The 14,237-nt window shown below is 41.6% G+C and overlaps 1 protein-coding gene across 1 annotated transcript; it reads left to right on the top strand.

Annotated features, from left to right (window-relative positions):
• The first annotated feature begins 212 nt into the window (after window positions 1-212).
• On the top strand, window positions 213-13,727 carry LOC103106169 (class I histocompatibility antigen, F10 alpha chain-like). Its single transcript, XM_056818960.1, has 4 exons — window positions 213-291; window positions 11,200-11,460; window positions 11,745-11,999; window positions 13,420-13,727. Exons 1-4 carry the CDS (start codon window positions 213-215, stop codon window positions 13,725-13,727), a joined length of 903 nt encoding a protein of 300 aa, XP_056674938.1.
• Window positions 13,728-14,237: the final 510 nt, after the last annotated feature.

The raw sequence follows: 14,237 nt of genomic DNA, 5'->3' as shown, positions 1-14,237 counted from the left end.
GGTATATCTTGGAGGAGACCCTAGAATTCCTCACACATTGATTTTCCTTTCTAAATCTTAACTAGAGCTTTGAGGTAAGTATTGACATTGCTGATTCTGGCTCCCCAAGAACCCTGGGTCTGGAGGGGGGCAAATTCTCAGAAGTGGAAATCTCTTGACAGGAGACAGTAGTCCGGTTGCCCTGTGCCTAAGGAGGCTCTCAGCCATTCAGGATGGAAACTCAGTGGAAGAGGCAGTCCTCATTCTGGCTGCTCATTCTGGGGGCATCTGCTCTGAGAAAGACCCAGGCAGGTAAGTCTGAGGGCTTGGGAGCAAGAAGGGATCTTACAACATGGAGCTCTCAGTCTGATAAAATACTCCCAGGGTCCAAAGTATCTTCCTTCCCTGAAGGTATGGGCTCTAGATCTCCTGCTTCCAGCCAAGGGTTCCCAGTGGGTGGGATCCTGTGCTAGGTGGCAGACTCTCTGGAACTTAGTGGACAACATGGTGTAATAAACTACTTTGATATCGTAAGCTCCTTGAGGGCAAAGACTATGACCATTGTGTTGTCTTTGTATCCTTAGTGCTGAGCAAATCTGGCAAATAGTAGGTACTTAATAAATGCCTGCTGAGCAAATAGGTAGAGTCTAGGAGTTCTTAAACTTTTTTGGTGGCTTGGATCCTTTTGGTGAAGCCTATCGACTCCTCTCAGAAGAAGGCTTTTAAATCCACTAAGTAAAATATGTAGAATTTCAAAGGAAACCAATTATATTGAAATTTAATTATCCAAGTACTTAAAGAAGACATTCACAAACCCTAGGATAAGAACTGTTGAGGGGCAGCTGGGTGCACAATGAATGGGGTTTGGAGTCAGAAAGACCTGGATTCAAATGTGACATCAAGTAATTCCTAGCTTTGTGATTCTGACCAAGTCACTTAACTCTGATTACCTAGCCCTTGCCACTCTTCTGTCTTAGAATTGAGACTAAGACAGAAGGTGAGGGTTAAACAACAAAACAAAACTCTGAGTAGAAGATAAAGTGAAGGTACCCCTGGGTACAGATTCTGCTATTGAGTCTTACTATCTATATGACCCTGGGAAAGTCATTTTACATCTCAGTCCCTTTTCTCAGTTGTAAAAATGGGTATAGGAAGCACTTAGGTGTAGTGGATAGAGAGCTGGTTTCAGAGTCAGGAATGGTACAAGTAGGTACAAGAACTCATGGTCTGGTTCCCCCCAAAAGATGGGGAGAAGAACATCTGGAAGTCTTCCTTCACAGAGTTGTTCTGAGACCCAAATAAGAGAATTTTTGGAAAGTTCCTTCCAAACCTTAAGCCCTCTGTAAATATCAATTATTATCAGTCCTCTAAAGGGAGATCTATCCAGCCTGGTTTCTGCTCCTTTTCTCTGCCCAACTTTCCTCTACTATTAATTAATTAATCAAACACTAAACATCTATTAAGCACTTACTCTGCCCTCTAGGCCAGATGCTTTGTGCTGGACCTACAAATAGGCAAACCCCCTCAAAACTCATCCTTGTTCTCAAGGGGCTTATGTTCTAATCATCATCCAGAAGACAGAGAGGATTTTCCTCCAAAGCCCACCTCCAGGATTCCTGACCTTCCCCCCCTCTGTCTTCTGGCCTTATTTCTCTTTCTGAAAACACATCATGGCTATTGAAGTCAAGGGCATAAACTCTCTTTATTCTGGGGTGAGGGAATCTGAAGTTATAGTCTTTATATAGTGAGGCAAGAGCTACAGTGCCCACCAACAGACCTTTCTTCTAGCTTCAGACCTGGGGGTGACAGTCCTCCCTTTCCAAATTACTTTGTCTTCACCCTCTAGGCCCAGGTCCACCTCTTTCCGTAGGTTCTGAGCCCCCTGGAAAAGCTACGCTCCTTTGGGCTCCAGGTCCACTCTCTTTGTTTCAAATCAAAATGCTGTCTTTGAAGCCACTTGACTCGAACATCTTTGACTCTTGTTCCCTACATCCCTTGTGCTGACTCTTCTCTCTTCTCATTTCCCCTGAGTTAAGCTTCTAATCTCCACCAGTGCATCTTTGGCTTTTCCCAATTCTCTCACCTTTCTTCTCTTTCCTCAACCCAGATTTCTTTGTCATCATAATTTCATTTTTCTGCTCTTCTGCCTCAACTTCCCAGCAGGAATCACTTTGGCCCCATTCCCTTCTTGGAAAGCTTCTATAAACACTTATCTGTTGGTCCCATGAGCATATTTCAAAATGGAGGTGTGATTAAAGAGAAAGGATATTAACTATGGAGTCAGAAGAATTAAATTCAAATCCTGCCTTTGACATTTTACTACCCGCATGCCCTGGTAAGTTATTTTAGCTCCCTGAAACCGTAAAATGAGAGTATTGGATTTGATTGCCTCTGAGGAACCACTGGAGTTTATTGAATAGGTAGGGGGAATCAGGCTTGCATTTTTAGGCAAATTGCCTTGGTTGCTGTGGAAGATGGATTTGGAGGTGGGGGTGGGGGAGCAGAGATTAGAATGATTAGGAGGCCAATTAGAAGGCTACTGTAATCTGCCCTAGAAATTTCCTAACTGTGTGACTGTGGGCAAGTCACTGGACCCCAATTGCCTAGCCCTTGTTGCTCTTCTTCCTAACCCATCTATGATCCTATGGAACAAATTAAATCCATCTTCCATGTGATAACCCTTCAGATACATGACCAATAGCTATCATAGTGCCCAGAACCTTTCTTCTTCAGGACAAATTTGCCTAGTTCTTTCAACCAGTCCTCATGGCATAAACTCAGAGCCTTTTACCATCCTGGTCATCCCCATCTGGATGATTTCCAGGTTTTCAAAGTCTTTTCTAAACTGGGGATGCCCAAAAGAGAACATGATACTCTAGTTGTAGTCTGACTAGCCTACAGGATTATCACCTTCCTTCCTTCCTTCCTTCCTTCCTTCCTTCTTCCTTCCTTCCTTCCTTCCTTCCTTCCTTCCTTCCTTCCTTCCTTCCTTCCTTCCTTCCTTCCTTCCTTCCTTCCTTCCTTCCTTCCTTCCTTCCTCCCTTCCTCCCTCCCTCCCTCTCTCTCTCTCTCTCTCTCTCTCTCTCTCTCTCTCTCTCTCTCTCTCTCTCTCTCTTCTCTCTCTCTCTCTCTCTCTCTCTCTCTCTTTCTTTCTTCTTTCTTTCTTTCTTTCTTTCTTTCTTTCTTTCTTTCTTTCTTTCTTTCTTTCTTTCTTTCTTTCTTTCTTTCTTTCTTTCTTTCTTTCTTTCTTTCTTTCTTTCTTTCTTTCTTTCTTTCTTTCTTTCTTTCTTTCTTTCTTTCTTTCTTTCTTTCTTTCTTTCTTTCTTTCTTTCTCAAGCCCCATCTTGGACACATACTGGCTGGGTGACCTTGAGCTAATCACTTAACTTTACAGTACTCTGGACAAGTCTCAGATATGAGTTAAAGAGAAGGTACTAACCCATAGAAGGAATTACCCAGATCAATGAAATTATAGATCCAGGCCCCACTCTCAACTCCATTGGACAGTGCCTGGTACATGGCAGGGGCTTCATAGATGATTTTTAAAAAGCCCCTTACCTTCTGTCTTAGAATCAATACTAAGTATTGGTTCCAAGACAGAAGGGTGGCAAGGGCTTGGCAGTTGGAATTAAGTGACTTGCCCAGGGTCATGTAGTTAGGAAGTATCTGGGTCAAATTTGAACCCAGAACCTCCCATCTCTAGGCTGCTCTCAATCCACTGAACCATGCAGCTGCTCTGACTTCAAAAGTGATTGAATCTCACTATACTTCCTGAATGCTGTGGTTAAATGTCATGTCATCGATTGGTGACATGACAATATTAGCTTACTATAGATTGGTTTCCTCCTTTTTCTTTTCATTGAGATGAACTAAATTTACAATAAAGAAATTTCAATCACTCAGTCAACCAATTAGCATTTATTAAGCACTTGCTACATGCTAGGCACTGGATATACAAGGACAAAAACCAAGTTTCTGATCTCAAGAAACTCACATTCTAAAGGGGGAGATACTGGGTATAGCTTTAGGCACGTACAAGGTACATACAAAGTAGATACAATATTATCCCAGAGGGAAGGAACTAGGAGCTGTGGGTGGGAGGGGAAGGGAGAACTGGGAAAGATCTACAGAAGGGGCTGCTTGAGTTGAGTCTGGAAGAACCTTAACTTAGAAAACTGAGGCTTTAAGAAATGGAGATGAGGAAGGAGAAAAGTGGAATTAGAAGAGAGAGAAAGTAGGTCAGCTAGGTGACTCAATGAAGTGAGAGCCAGGACTAGAAAAGGGAAGTCTTGGGTTCAAATCTGACCACAGGCATTTTCTAACTATATGTTCTTGGACAAATCCCTTAACCTCTGTTGCCTAGCCCTTACTACTCTTCTACCTTGGGAACCAATACATAATATTGATTCTAAGAAAGAAGATGTGTTTAAAAAAAAAAGAAGAGAGAAAGGAGAGGTGGAGGAGAGCCAGAGATATACTAATGGAGGCTGGAGGCTCAACTCAGGGAAAATGATTATTAGGCATAGGGTACTACCAGTGCTGGAGCTAGGAGATGAAACATTGTAAAAAAAAAAAACAAAACAATTTGGCTAGTGTAGGTGGACCAGAGAAAATAATGGGGAGGAACACTGGGAAGGCAGGAAGAGGCTAGATTGTGAAGACCTTTAAATGCCAAACAGAAGGCTTTGTATTTGATCTTGAAGATAAAGGATAACTGCTGGAGTTTATTGAATGTGTGTGGGGAATCAGGTTTATATTTTAGGAAAAATCACTTTGGCAGTGGTGTGGAGGATGGATTTGGAGTGGGGAGAGATTAGAAGAATTGGGAAGCCAATTAGAAGGCTACTGTAATTTGTCCTCAGACACTTCCTAGCTGTATGACCCTGGGTAAGTCACTTAATTGCCACTGCTTAGTTTGTATTTCTCTTCTGCCTTGGAACCAATACTTATTATCCATTCTAAGATGGAAGTTGAGGTTTGTTAAAAATAAAGAAGACTATTGTAATAGGCCAGATGATAGGTGATAAGGACCTGTACTAGGATTGTGGCTATGTGGGTGGTGAGAAAGGGATATAGATTAGAGATTCTGGGGAGATAAGGGCAGCATGATTGACACCTAATAGGACATGTGGGGTAAGGGAGAGTGAGGAGTCAGAGCGTCCCTCAGGCTGCAAACCTGGGTGGTGGTAGTGCCCTGGATGGGCGTAGGGAGGCTCAGAAGGTGGGGGGGGGGGTTGAGTTTGGGGGGAATGCCAATGAGTTCTGTTTTGGAATTTGAATTTGAGATGCTTATGGGACCTGAGGAAGGGTATGCCCATGGTATGCCCATCATATCACAAGTGCATAATAAACGTTTGTTGATTGACTGACTGGAAAGAACACTGAATTTGGAAGTCTAGGATAAGGAAAGCAGTCTGGAGGTTTTGGACTTCTCCAAAACCACACAAGTTTTTCATTTTTAAGTTTGCAAAGAGTTTGACAATTACAATTATAATCCCATAATTGTCTGAAGGATCCTGCCTTTAAGCCTTTAAGCACATGTGTGCCCTTGGGGAAGTAATTTCACCTTTTAGTGACTCAGTTTTCTTATCTGTAAAATGAGAGTTGAAGTGGATGATCTCTAAGTTCTTTTCCAGCTCTGAGTCTATGATCTTTCAACCACTGGTGGTCTTTATGGTACAAATTGTACTTTCAAATCTGTCTGTACAGTCTGTGCATTTGTATTCTCTTAATTATTCTGCTGATCTCCCTTGGGATTATTTCATACACACCAGTAATTTCTAAACTTCAGAGTATAAGAACCCTTTTTAATGTAAATTCCCTTTCCTCCCCACCAAACATTATGATAGTAGTTGTACTTTTAATTATCTCTTGAGAAAACACATTATGATAAAAATGGCTTTAAATTCAGTAGTGATCTGAAGTGAGCCTTTACTTTATTAATTGCAACAGCATTTACTCTACTTAAGGAAAATCAAGTGGTGTGCATTTGTATCATTAATCTCCATATGGGGTGTTTGCTTATTTATCAGACCTTAGTTCTTTAATAAAAGGAACCTTTGCAACAATATTGCCAGACTCAAGTTGTGAGCCATCGATGTGGACTTTTTTGTAGTTTTTATACTTTTCCTGTTTATCATTTTTTTGGTGGTCCCTTTCCATAGATATTCTGTAGCCTGGCCATTCCCTGATTGTTGGGTCTTCAAGGTTGTTTCCAGTTTTTCACTATTACAATACAGTATGGCTGTAAATATCCTCAGATAGTTAGTATGGAAGGAAATTGGTGTGGGAGTTAGGAAACTTGGGTTCTATTATTGGCGCTCCCATTAATTGGTCAGGTGATCTTGGGCAAGTCCCAGCCCCTCTTTTGAGTTAGTTTTCTTATCTTCAAGGTAAGGGGTTTGAGCTAGAGAGTACCCAAGGTCACTTTCAACTTTGACATTCTGTGTTCTACTATCCTTTCCAGTTATAATATTGGATGTTTTATCAGTCTGTACAGTTTGACGACTTTTGCTTTACGTTCCTTCCCAGGTCTGACATTCTAAGGTCCTTCTTGGCTCTTATATACTGTATTCTATGTTATTCTAGCTCTATTCTATTAGTAAAATTAACCCTTTAATTTATTTTCTATTTCTTGGGATACCATTTCCATAGTGGAATCATTGGGGCAAAAAAAGAATACTAGTTTTTAGTAGATTTGTTGCTAGTGGCCAGACTTTTCTAGAAAAGTTGCACTAATTTCAGTTGCCCCAGAAGAGCCTGAATATCCCATCCCCCCTCAATCCTGTGGACATTGGACTTGATCACATACATGTATTTTTTACAAATTCAAACTTTTAAAATCTGAAATAGCTAGCTAGTACAGTGGATAAAGAATCAGGCCTGGGATAAGGGAGACCTGAATTCAGATCCAGCCTCAGATACTCAAAAGATGTGTGACCTTGGGGAAATCACTTAATTGCTATTTGACTCAGTTTCCTCATCTGTAAAATGAATTCGTGTAGCTGCCTGCAGCCACAAATTAATATATTTGTGGGTGGACACCTGAGGAGAATAGAAACTGAGAGAAAATGGGTAAAGAAGAAAGAGAGAGAGAGAGAGAGAGAGAGAGAGAGAGAGAGAGAGAGAGAGAGAGAGAGAGTAGAGACAGAGAGAGAGGACAGATACAGAGAGAGAGAGAGAGAGAGACAGAGAGAGGGAGAGAGAGAGAGTGTGTTAAAGGAATTAAGACTCAGAGACAAGGAGTTAAAAAACATGGGCTCCATCATTCATGCTCCTCTGATGGTATTGAGAGAGGGATCTGCACATGTCCCCAAACTTTTATTGGAGAATTTAGGAATGTGGAGTGAGAGGTAGCTAATGAACATGTGTCATGGCATAGGTTTTAACACTGGCTCAATTGACAATCATGTAATCAAAGAGGAGGAGGTTAATCAAACATATGACTTGGCAAGGAGTATGGTCTAACAAGGAGGTAGCTAGTACCCTGTGGTAGTTAATGCCCTGTCCAGGAATTCTTTTGACCTTTGGACTGAAGATTTGGAAATGCAATGATCAATGAGTAACATGACCATGTGTTTGGTATATGATTACTCAGGTTACAATATCAATTCATCAATAATACTTTCAAGATGACAATGTACCTGGGATGCTACAACATGACAAGGAAATGGTAAACCACTTTGGTAAATGGTAAACCACTTTGGTATCTCTGCCAAGAAAACCCCAAAAGGGATCACAAAGGATGAGATATGACTGAAATGAAAATAACAACAACAACAACAAAAAGTTTTATTATTCTACTACAAATATGAGAGAAGGGGATTTATTGATATCTCCTGCAGGAAGAACAGAGAGGCACTGTTATTGTCTCTTCAACCCTTATCCCAGCCCTGCTTTACCTCCTCTTCATCCCTCTAGTTAGTATGGTAGCATGAGAAACTCATGACTCCCAGAATCACTGGGACCAGGAGCCATGCATCTGGAGTTATTGTAACATCATTTAGGCATACTGATGTGACATTTAGTTGTAGTTTAAAAAGATCTTTTCCTTTCTGTATTTTTTAAAACCCTTACCTTCCACCTTAGAATCAATACCTGTATTGGTTCTGAAATACCTATTGAAATAACTAATTGGGATAATTGTAGGTTTAAGGGCCAGTAATCTCATTTGGGAAGGGTATACCAGCCCAGGGCAGGCAGAGCCAGACCCTTAGCTAATAAACACAGACACTTTATAATCACAGGACAGTTTGTTTAATAAATAAGGGGAAGGTGAAAAGGGGTTTGGGATATATAAACTAAAGAACATAAATAAACCTCCCCCCCAAAACAAGCTGGTAACCTCAGAAAGATGGTATCTGTACTGTCAGTTACCTATCTACCTAAAAGTCCAAGTTCCTATAATGCAATACACTTCTCTAACCCAAATTCCCCCCTTGGATGGTGATAAAGGTAGCAGGGTAGGAAGGTAAACAGGACTAAGGCTCAAAGGGATAGTCTCACTGACAGATGGCTTTTGGTGGCTTCAGCAGCTCTGTATCTCAATCAGTCCACAGGAGACACAGGAACAGGTTGGATCACAAGGAAAGCCACAGGAAAGAGAATATCTAGCACTCTAGGTCCACCCTAGAAGCCTAGACAGAAACTCAACCTCCTGCCTGCTCAACTGTCTTTTAGAAGAAGCAATAGATCTGTCACTTCTGAGTTCTAGGACCTTCCTGCTTCTGCTAATTCCCTATAACAGTTCCAAGGCAGAAGAGTGATAAAGGCTAGGCAAAAGGGATTAAGTGACTTGCCCAGGGTCACATAGTTAGAAAGTGTCAGAGGTCTAGCTGTAATTTTTAAGGATCAGAGAAAATGATGGCTATTTCCAGTGGATTTAAGTTGCCTTCAGAAGTATATAGCAGAGTGGGCCTGGTCTTAGGTTGGGGAAACCTGAAGGCAAAAGGAAAATTGGAGAGTGGGGAAGAGAGAAAGGGGAAGGGGAGAGGGAGACAGACAGAGACAGAGATATAGACAGAGACAGGGAGAGATAGAGACAGAGAGAACAGGAGAAAAGAAAGGAGGGAAGGGGAGAGAGAGATAAAGAAGGAGAAAGAGGGAGAGGAGGAGGGGAAGGGAGAGACAAAGAAAGGGAGGGAAAGGGAAGGAGGGAGGAAAGGAAGGAGGGGGAGAGAAAGAGACAGAGAAGGAAGGAGAGGGACAGAGAGAGACAGAGACAGATAAAAAGAGACAGAGACAAAGAGACAGAGGGAGTCAGAGAGACAGACAGACACACACACACACATAGAGAGAAAGTGTGAACCTATTGATTTGCCAACTTGTTTTTATAGATGACAAGAGTGGAGCAGTTCCCCTGGCAAAAATCCATCCTCTGAAACCCTAGCTAATTAATCATCAAGATTTCTCTCTGCCAGAGAACATTGGGCTTGTTCCTACACTATAGGAGGTGCTATAATCTCATTAAGTCAATTAGGGAAACTCTTCAAATTGGTCCAAACTCTTGTGATCAACTCCTTTTACATGGAGAGGAAGCAGATTGGATTAGCTGGCCACTAAAATTCCTTTCAAACCTAAATCCCATGATCGACTTCCCCCAGGAAGTTACCAAAGTGGATCAACTCTGTTCTTCTTACTTCTAGGCACAGTTAAAAAAGCTTATGCTCTAATGTGTAACTTTTTACTGAGATTTTAAGTAAAGCAAATAGAACGAAGACCACAAAGGGGCAGAGAGGAATAGAATCTCCGAGGGAGAAACCAAATGTTACAGAGAAAGTGCCAGCCTGCATTGTTTGCTACCAAAGAATTTCCTCAGCTTGAAGTTCCTTGTATTAGTAAAGTTACAGGTTTAGGCTTATTATTTTATTAAAAGTGGGGTAGAAGGGAGGTCCTGCCACCTACAGGGAAATCTTCTTCATCTCCCTTGTGGTGAGCACTTTCTCTCTCTTGAAATTACCTTGTGTAACTGTATTTACTTCTCCAGGTTTACATTGTTTCTCAATGAGAATACAGGCTCCTAGAAGTCGGGGGCTGTCATTTTGGTTCTTGTTTTCTCAGCATCTTGCATAGTGCTGGGCATATAGGCTTTTTAATTTTATTATTTTTTTAAACAGCACCTATGATTTAATTAGTTTCTGAATTCCTGTGAAGAAACTGCCTTCGCTAACAAAGCTCAGAACCTGATCTTCAGTTTAAGTCTGCTGAGTAGCCTGGGGGCATTGAGAGGTTAACTACGTGAGGCTCTGGTGGGCTCCTGTATATCTTAGGAGATATCTGAACCCAGGTCTTCCTGACTCTGTGACTGATTCATTGTTCTTTCATTTGTTCCCTCCTCTCTCTCTCTCTCTCTCTCTCTCTCTCTCTCTCTCTCTCTCTCTCTCTCTCTCTCTCTCTCTCTCTCTCTCTCTTTTCTCTCTCTCTCTCTCTCTTTCTCTCTCTCTCTTTCTCTCTCTCTCTCTCTCCTCTCTCCTCTCTCCTCTCTCTCTCTCTCTCTCTCTCTCTCTCTCTCTCTCTCTCTCTCTCTCTCTCTCTCTCTCTCTCTCTTCCTCTCCCTGTCTGTCTGTCTGTCTCTCTTTCTCTTTCTCTGTCTCTGTCTCTCTCTCTGTCTCTTTCTGTCTCTGTCTCTCTTCTTTTTTAAAATTCCTTTCCAAGGCAGAAGATTGTTGAGGGCTATGAAATGGGGTTAAATGATGTGTCCAGGATCACACAGCTAGGAAATGTCTGAGGCCAGATTTGCCTCAGGACCTCACATCTCCACACCTGATTCTTTATCCACTGAGCCACCAGCTGCTCATGACTGATTCTCTTTCCACTATGCTAGGTGGCACAGTGGATGGAACATTGGCAAAAACTCAGGAAATCCTTGGTTTAAATCTTAGTCTTAGACTATTAGCTGTGTAACTCTGAACAAGATACTTAACCTTTCTGTGTTTAGATCTTCTCACCTGCAAAATGAGGATAATAATAGTAACAACTTTCCAGGGCTGTTTTTGTGAAAATCAAATAAGATAGTATTTGTAAAGCACTTTGCAAACATTTAAGTGCTACATAAATGCCAACTATTATTATGTCATATTGCTTCTAGCCTTGGCTTCTTATTTTTCTAACTGCTAACATATCGGCACACAGTAGGAATTTATTTATGTTTTTTTAAATTAAAATGAAGTTCTTCATTCACCTTGAACAAATACCCTCCCCCCTTTTCCCCTTCCCTTTCAGATCTTCACAGTCTGCAGTTGCAGTTAACTATTATGGCCGCTTATGGAGACCTTCCAGATATCTTCTTTAATGGCTGTTTGGATGACCATCTGATACTCTCTTATGATAGTCATAGCAAAGATCTGGTTGTTAAGCTGGACAGAGTCAATGCACCTATGCAGAACTTTCTGGTCCAGAAGAACCGAGAAGAAATGATGAGAGTAGAGGCTGAGGTCCAGAGGATGTATGAGGACAGGAGGCATTATTACAACTGGACCCAGGGTGAGTTAATTCTGCCCTCATTGCCTTGGTCTCTTTTCTTGATTGCTCTTCTCTCAGCTTCATGCCTAGGAGAAGTGCCCAGTGTCTCAAGTCCTGCTGTTCACTCTTGTGACTTTTGCAAAGTATAAACAAGATTGATTTTCTCCTTCTATCTCTAACCTTGTTGATTGAGTAAAGTTTCAATCCCCCAGCATTCAGAGCCCTCCACAATCTGGTGGCAACTTCCTTTTTTCAGCCTTTCTCAGTTCCCCCTCTTCCCTCTTCCTTCCCTTTGTCCCCAACAGGGATACATACAGCTCAGGCCCTTCTAAGATGTGAGACTGACAAAGGCATCCTCGTGAATAGTCTAGTCAGGGTTGCTTTTGATGGTGAAGATATGTGCCAGCTGGATGAAGAGGAGAAGCAATGGACTGTCAGGAAACCAGAGGCTGAGGACTTCTGTCCCTTCTGGAAGGACCCCTTCTGGATCAAGGCAGCTCAAGTGGATTGTCCCTTTTTCCTAAGTCTTCTCCTGCAAATTGTCCATATGAAAGAAAGAAGTAAGTCCTTGGGACCCTCTTACTCCTCTCCTGTGAAGCAGTAACAACCCCAAAGTAGAAGTAATGAGTCCTGGGTTTTTGCCTTTCAGATGCTAGCCAGGTGTATGTCCTTGAACAAGTCACCTAAGTCACTGAGTGATTTTTTAAAAAATGGGAACAATTATCCTAGTCATTGAAGTAGAGAAAGTTCTGAATGAGTCTGAATCCTGCTTCAGACTTTTGTTAGCTGTGTGACTAGGGACAAGTGTCTCTGAATTAATTTACTCATCTGTAAAATGGGAATAATGATGCTTTACATGGTGATGAGGATTGAATGAATTTTATATATATATATATGTATAGTACTTTTCAAACCTTAGGGCTAAATATAAAATTATTATTATTGCTATCATCCCTGTCTTACAAACCTCCCAGGGATGATATGGGGATTGAAGGGTTAATAGGGGTCATATCAATAAAAGCAATCCATTGGAAAACAGGGAAATGTCCTATAAATAGCAGAAGGCTAGGTATGCAGTTTAGGGGGAACTCTGAGGGAAGTTAAAAATGCCATTTTAGGAGAAATTAGATTTGAATTGAAAGAGAAAATGGTGGGGCAGCTTGGTTGCTCAGTGGATAGAGCATCAGTCCCAGAGATGCAATGTCCTGTGTTCAAATTTGACCTCAGATATTTCCTAGCTGTGTGACCCTGGGTAAGTGACAACCTCTTTGCCTAGCCCTTACCACTATTCAACTTTGGAAAGGATTCTCAGTATTGATTCTAAATCAGAAGGCAAGGGATTTAAAAGGAAAAGAAAGAAAGAAGGAAATGAAGGAATGAAGGAAGAAAGAAAAAAGGAAGAAAGGAAGAAAAAAGGAAAGAAAGAGGGAGAAATAGATTCTGCATATGAATGGGCCAAGCCTGAGGTTCTTCTTATAGACTGTCAGAGATAGATTATGATAACCATAATAGAGATGTTAAAAATGCACATGAGATCTGGGTTTATTTAATTAAAAATTTTTTTTTCTTAAACTCTTACCTTTCATTTTAGAATCAACATTGATTCTAAGACAGAAGAGTAGTAAGGACTAGGCAACAGGGGTTGAATGACTTGCCCAGGATAACACAGTCAGGAAGTATCTGAAATCAGATTTGAACCTAGAACCTCCTGTCTCCAGACCTGGCTCTCAATCCACTGAGCCACCCAGCTGCCCTGTAAATCTGGGTTTAATGATTATATGACTTTGGATGTGATCCTATAACTGCCCTGTTAACTCTTTCTGTGAGGTGGATGGCAGGTGGTGAGCTTCTATAGGCATCCAGGCACTATGGCATTCTTACAGACTGACTCAGTTGTCTTTGGCAGTGAGGCTGAGGAGCGAGGATGCTGGGGAAGGAGGCAAGGAGAACAGCAGACCTTTCTTTCGTTTCTGTCCCTAGCACCCCCTGAAGTGACTGTATCCCGCCATCATACTTCAGAGGGCAGCACCACCTTGTCCTGCTTGGCCACGGGCTTCTATCCTCCTTCCATCTTGCTGCTCTGGAAGAAGAATGGCAGGCTGGGTATATGGGGGCAGGAGAGCTCCAGTGGCACCTTGCCCAATGCTGATGCCACCTACTACCTCCATGTTACTTTGAAATTGCCACCAGGAGATACAGGGGAAGGTTATGCCTGCGTAGTTGATCACAGTGAGCTAGGGAAGCCAGCTGTGTATCCTGGTGAGTTTCCCTGGGGAGGGGCAGGGTGACCCCCTTGAATGGCAGAGACTGTGAATGCAGAAACCTCTATTTCTTTTTTTTGACACTGGAAGGACTAAGTGCTTCAAATGACACAAAAATTCTGTATAATTTTACTTTAATGAAAATATCCTACAGCTAGGTTCCAATTAGTGTAAATAGGAAATCTGAAGGTGGCTGCATTATTTGAATTTGCACTGCTTATTTCCATTGAGTTGGAACCAATGTCCATCGTTAACACAATTATAACTTCCAATAATTGGAATTTGAATATATATGATCATTTCAGAAGATTATTCACACTAATCAGCTGCATTTTCTTTGCCTTATGGATATTAATTTTTTACTATAGGAATTGATATAGTTTGGTCCCTCAGGGTATTCTTAAATTCCGGTCCTTCTAGTGTTTAATCTTGGGATGGGATCCAAGATGGGAAAATTCCTCAAAAGCCATATAGGACTAGATTTAGGCCATGGGATGTGGAGGGATCCAGGACAAAGTTCTCCCTCTCCCCAACTTT

Source organism: Monodelphis domestica, chromosome 1 (assembly GCF_027887165.1).
Source record: "Monodelphis domestica isolate mMonDom1 chromosome 1, mMonDom1.pri, whole genome shotgun sequence".
NCBI lineage: Eukaryota > Metazoa > Chordata > Mammalia > Didelphimorphia > Didelphidae > Monodelphis > Monodelphis domestica.
This window is presented reverse-complemented; position numbering and strand designations above follow the sequence as displayed.

Coding starts and splice junctions, on each gene's coding strand:
- LOC103106169 (XM_056818960.1), top strand. CDS start 213: ATGGAAACTCAGTGGAAGAGGCAGTCCTCATTCTGGCTGCTCATTCTG. Junction 292..11,199: donor TCTGAGAAAGACCCAGGCAG/GTAAGTCTGAGG, acceptor CTTCCCTTTCAG/ATCTTCACAGTCTGCAGTTG. Junction 11,461..11,744: donor TTATTACAACTGGACCCAGG/GTGAGTTAATTC, acceptor TGTCCCCAACAG/GGATACATACAGCTCAGGCC.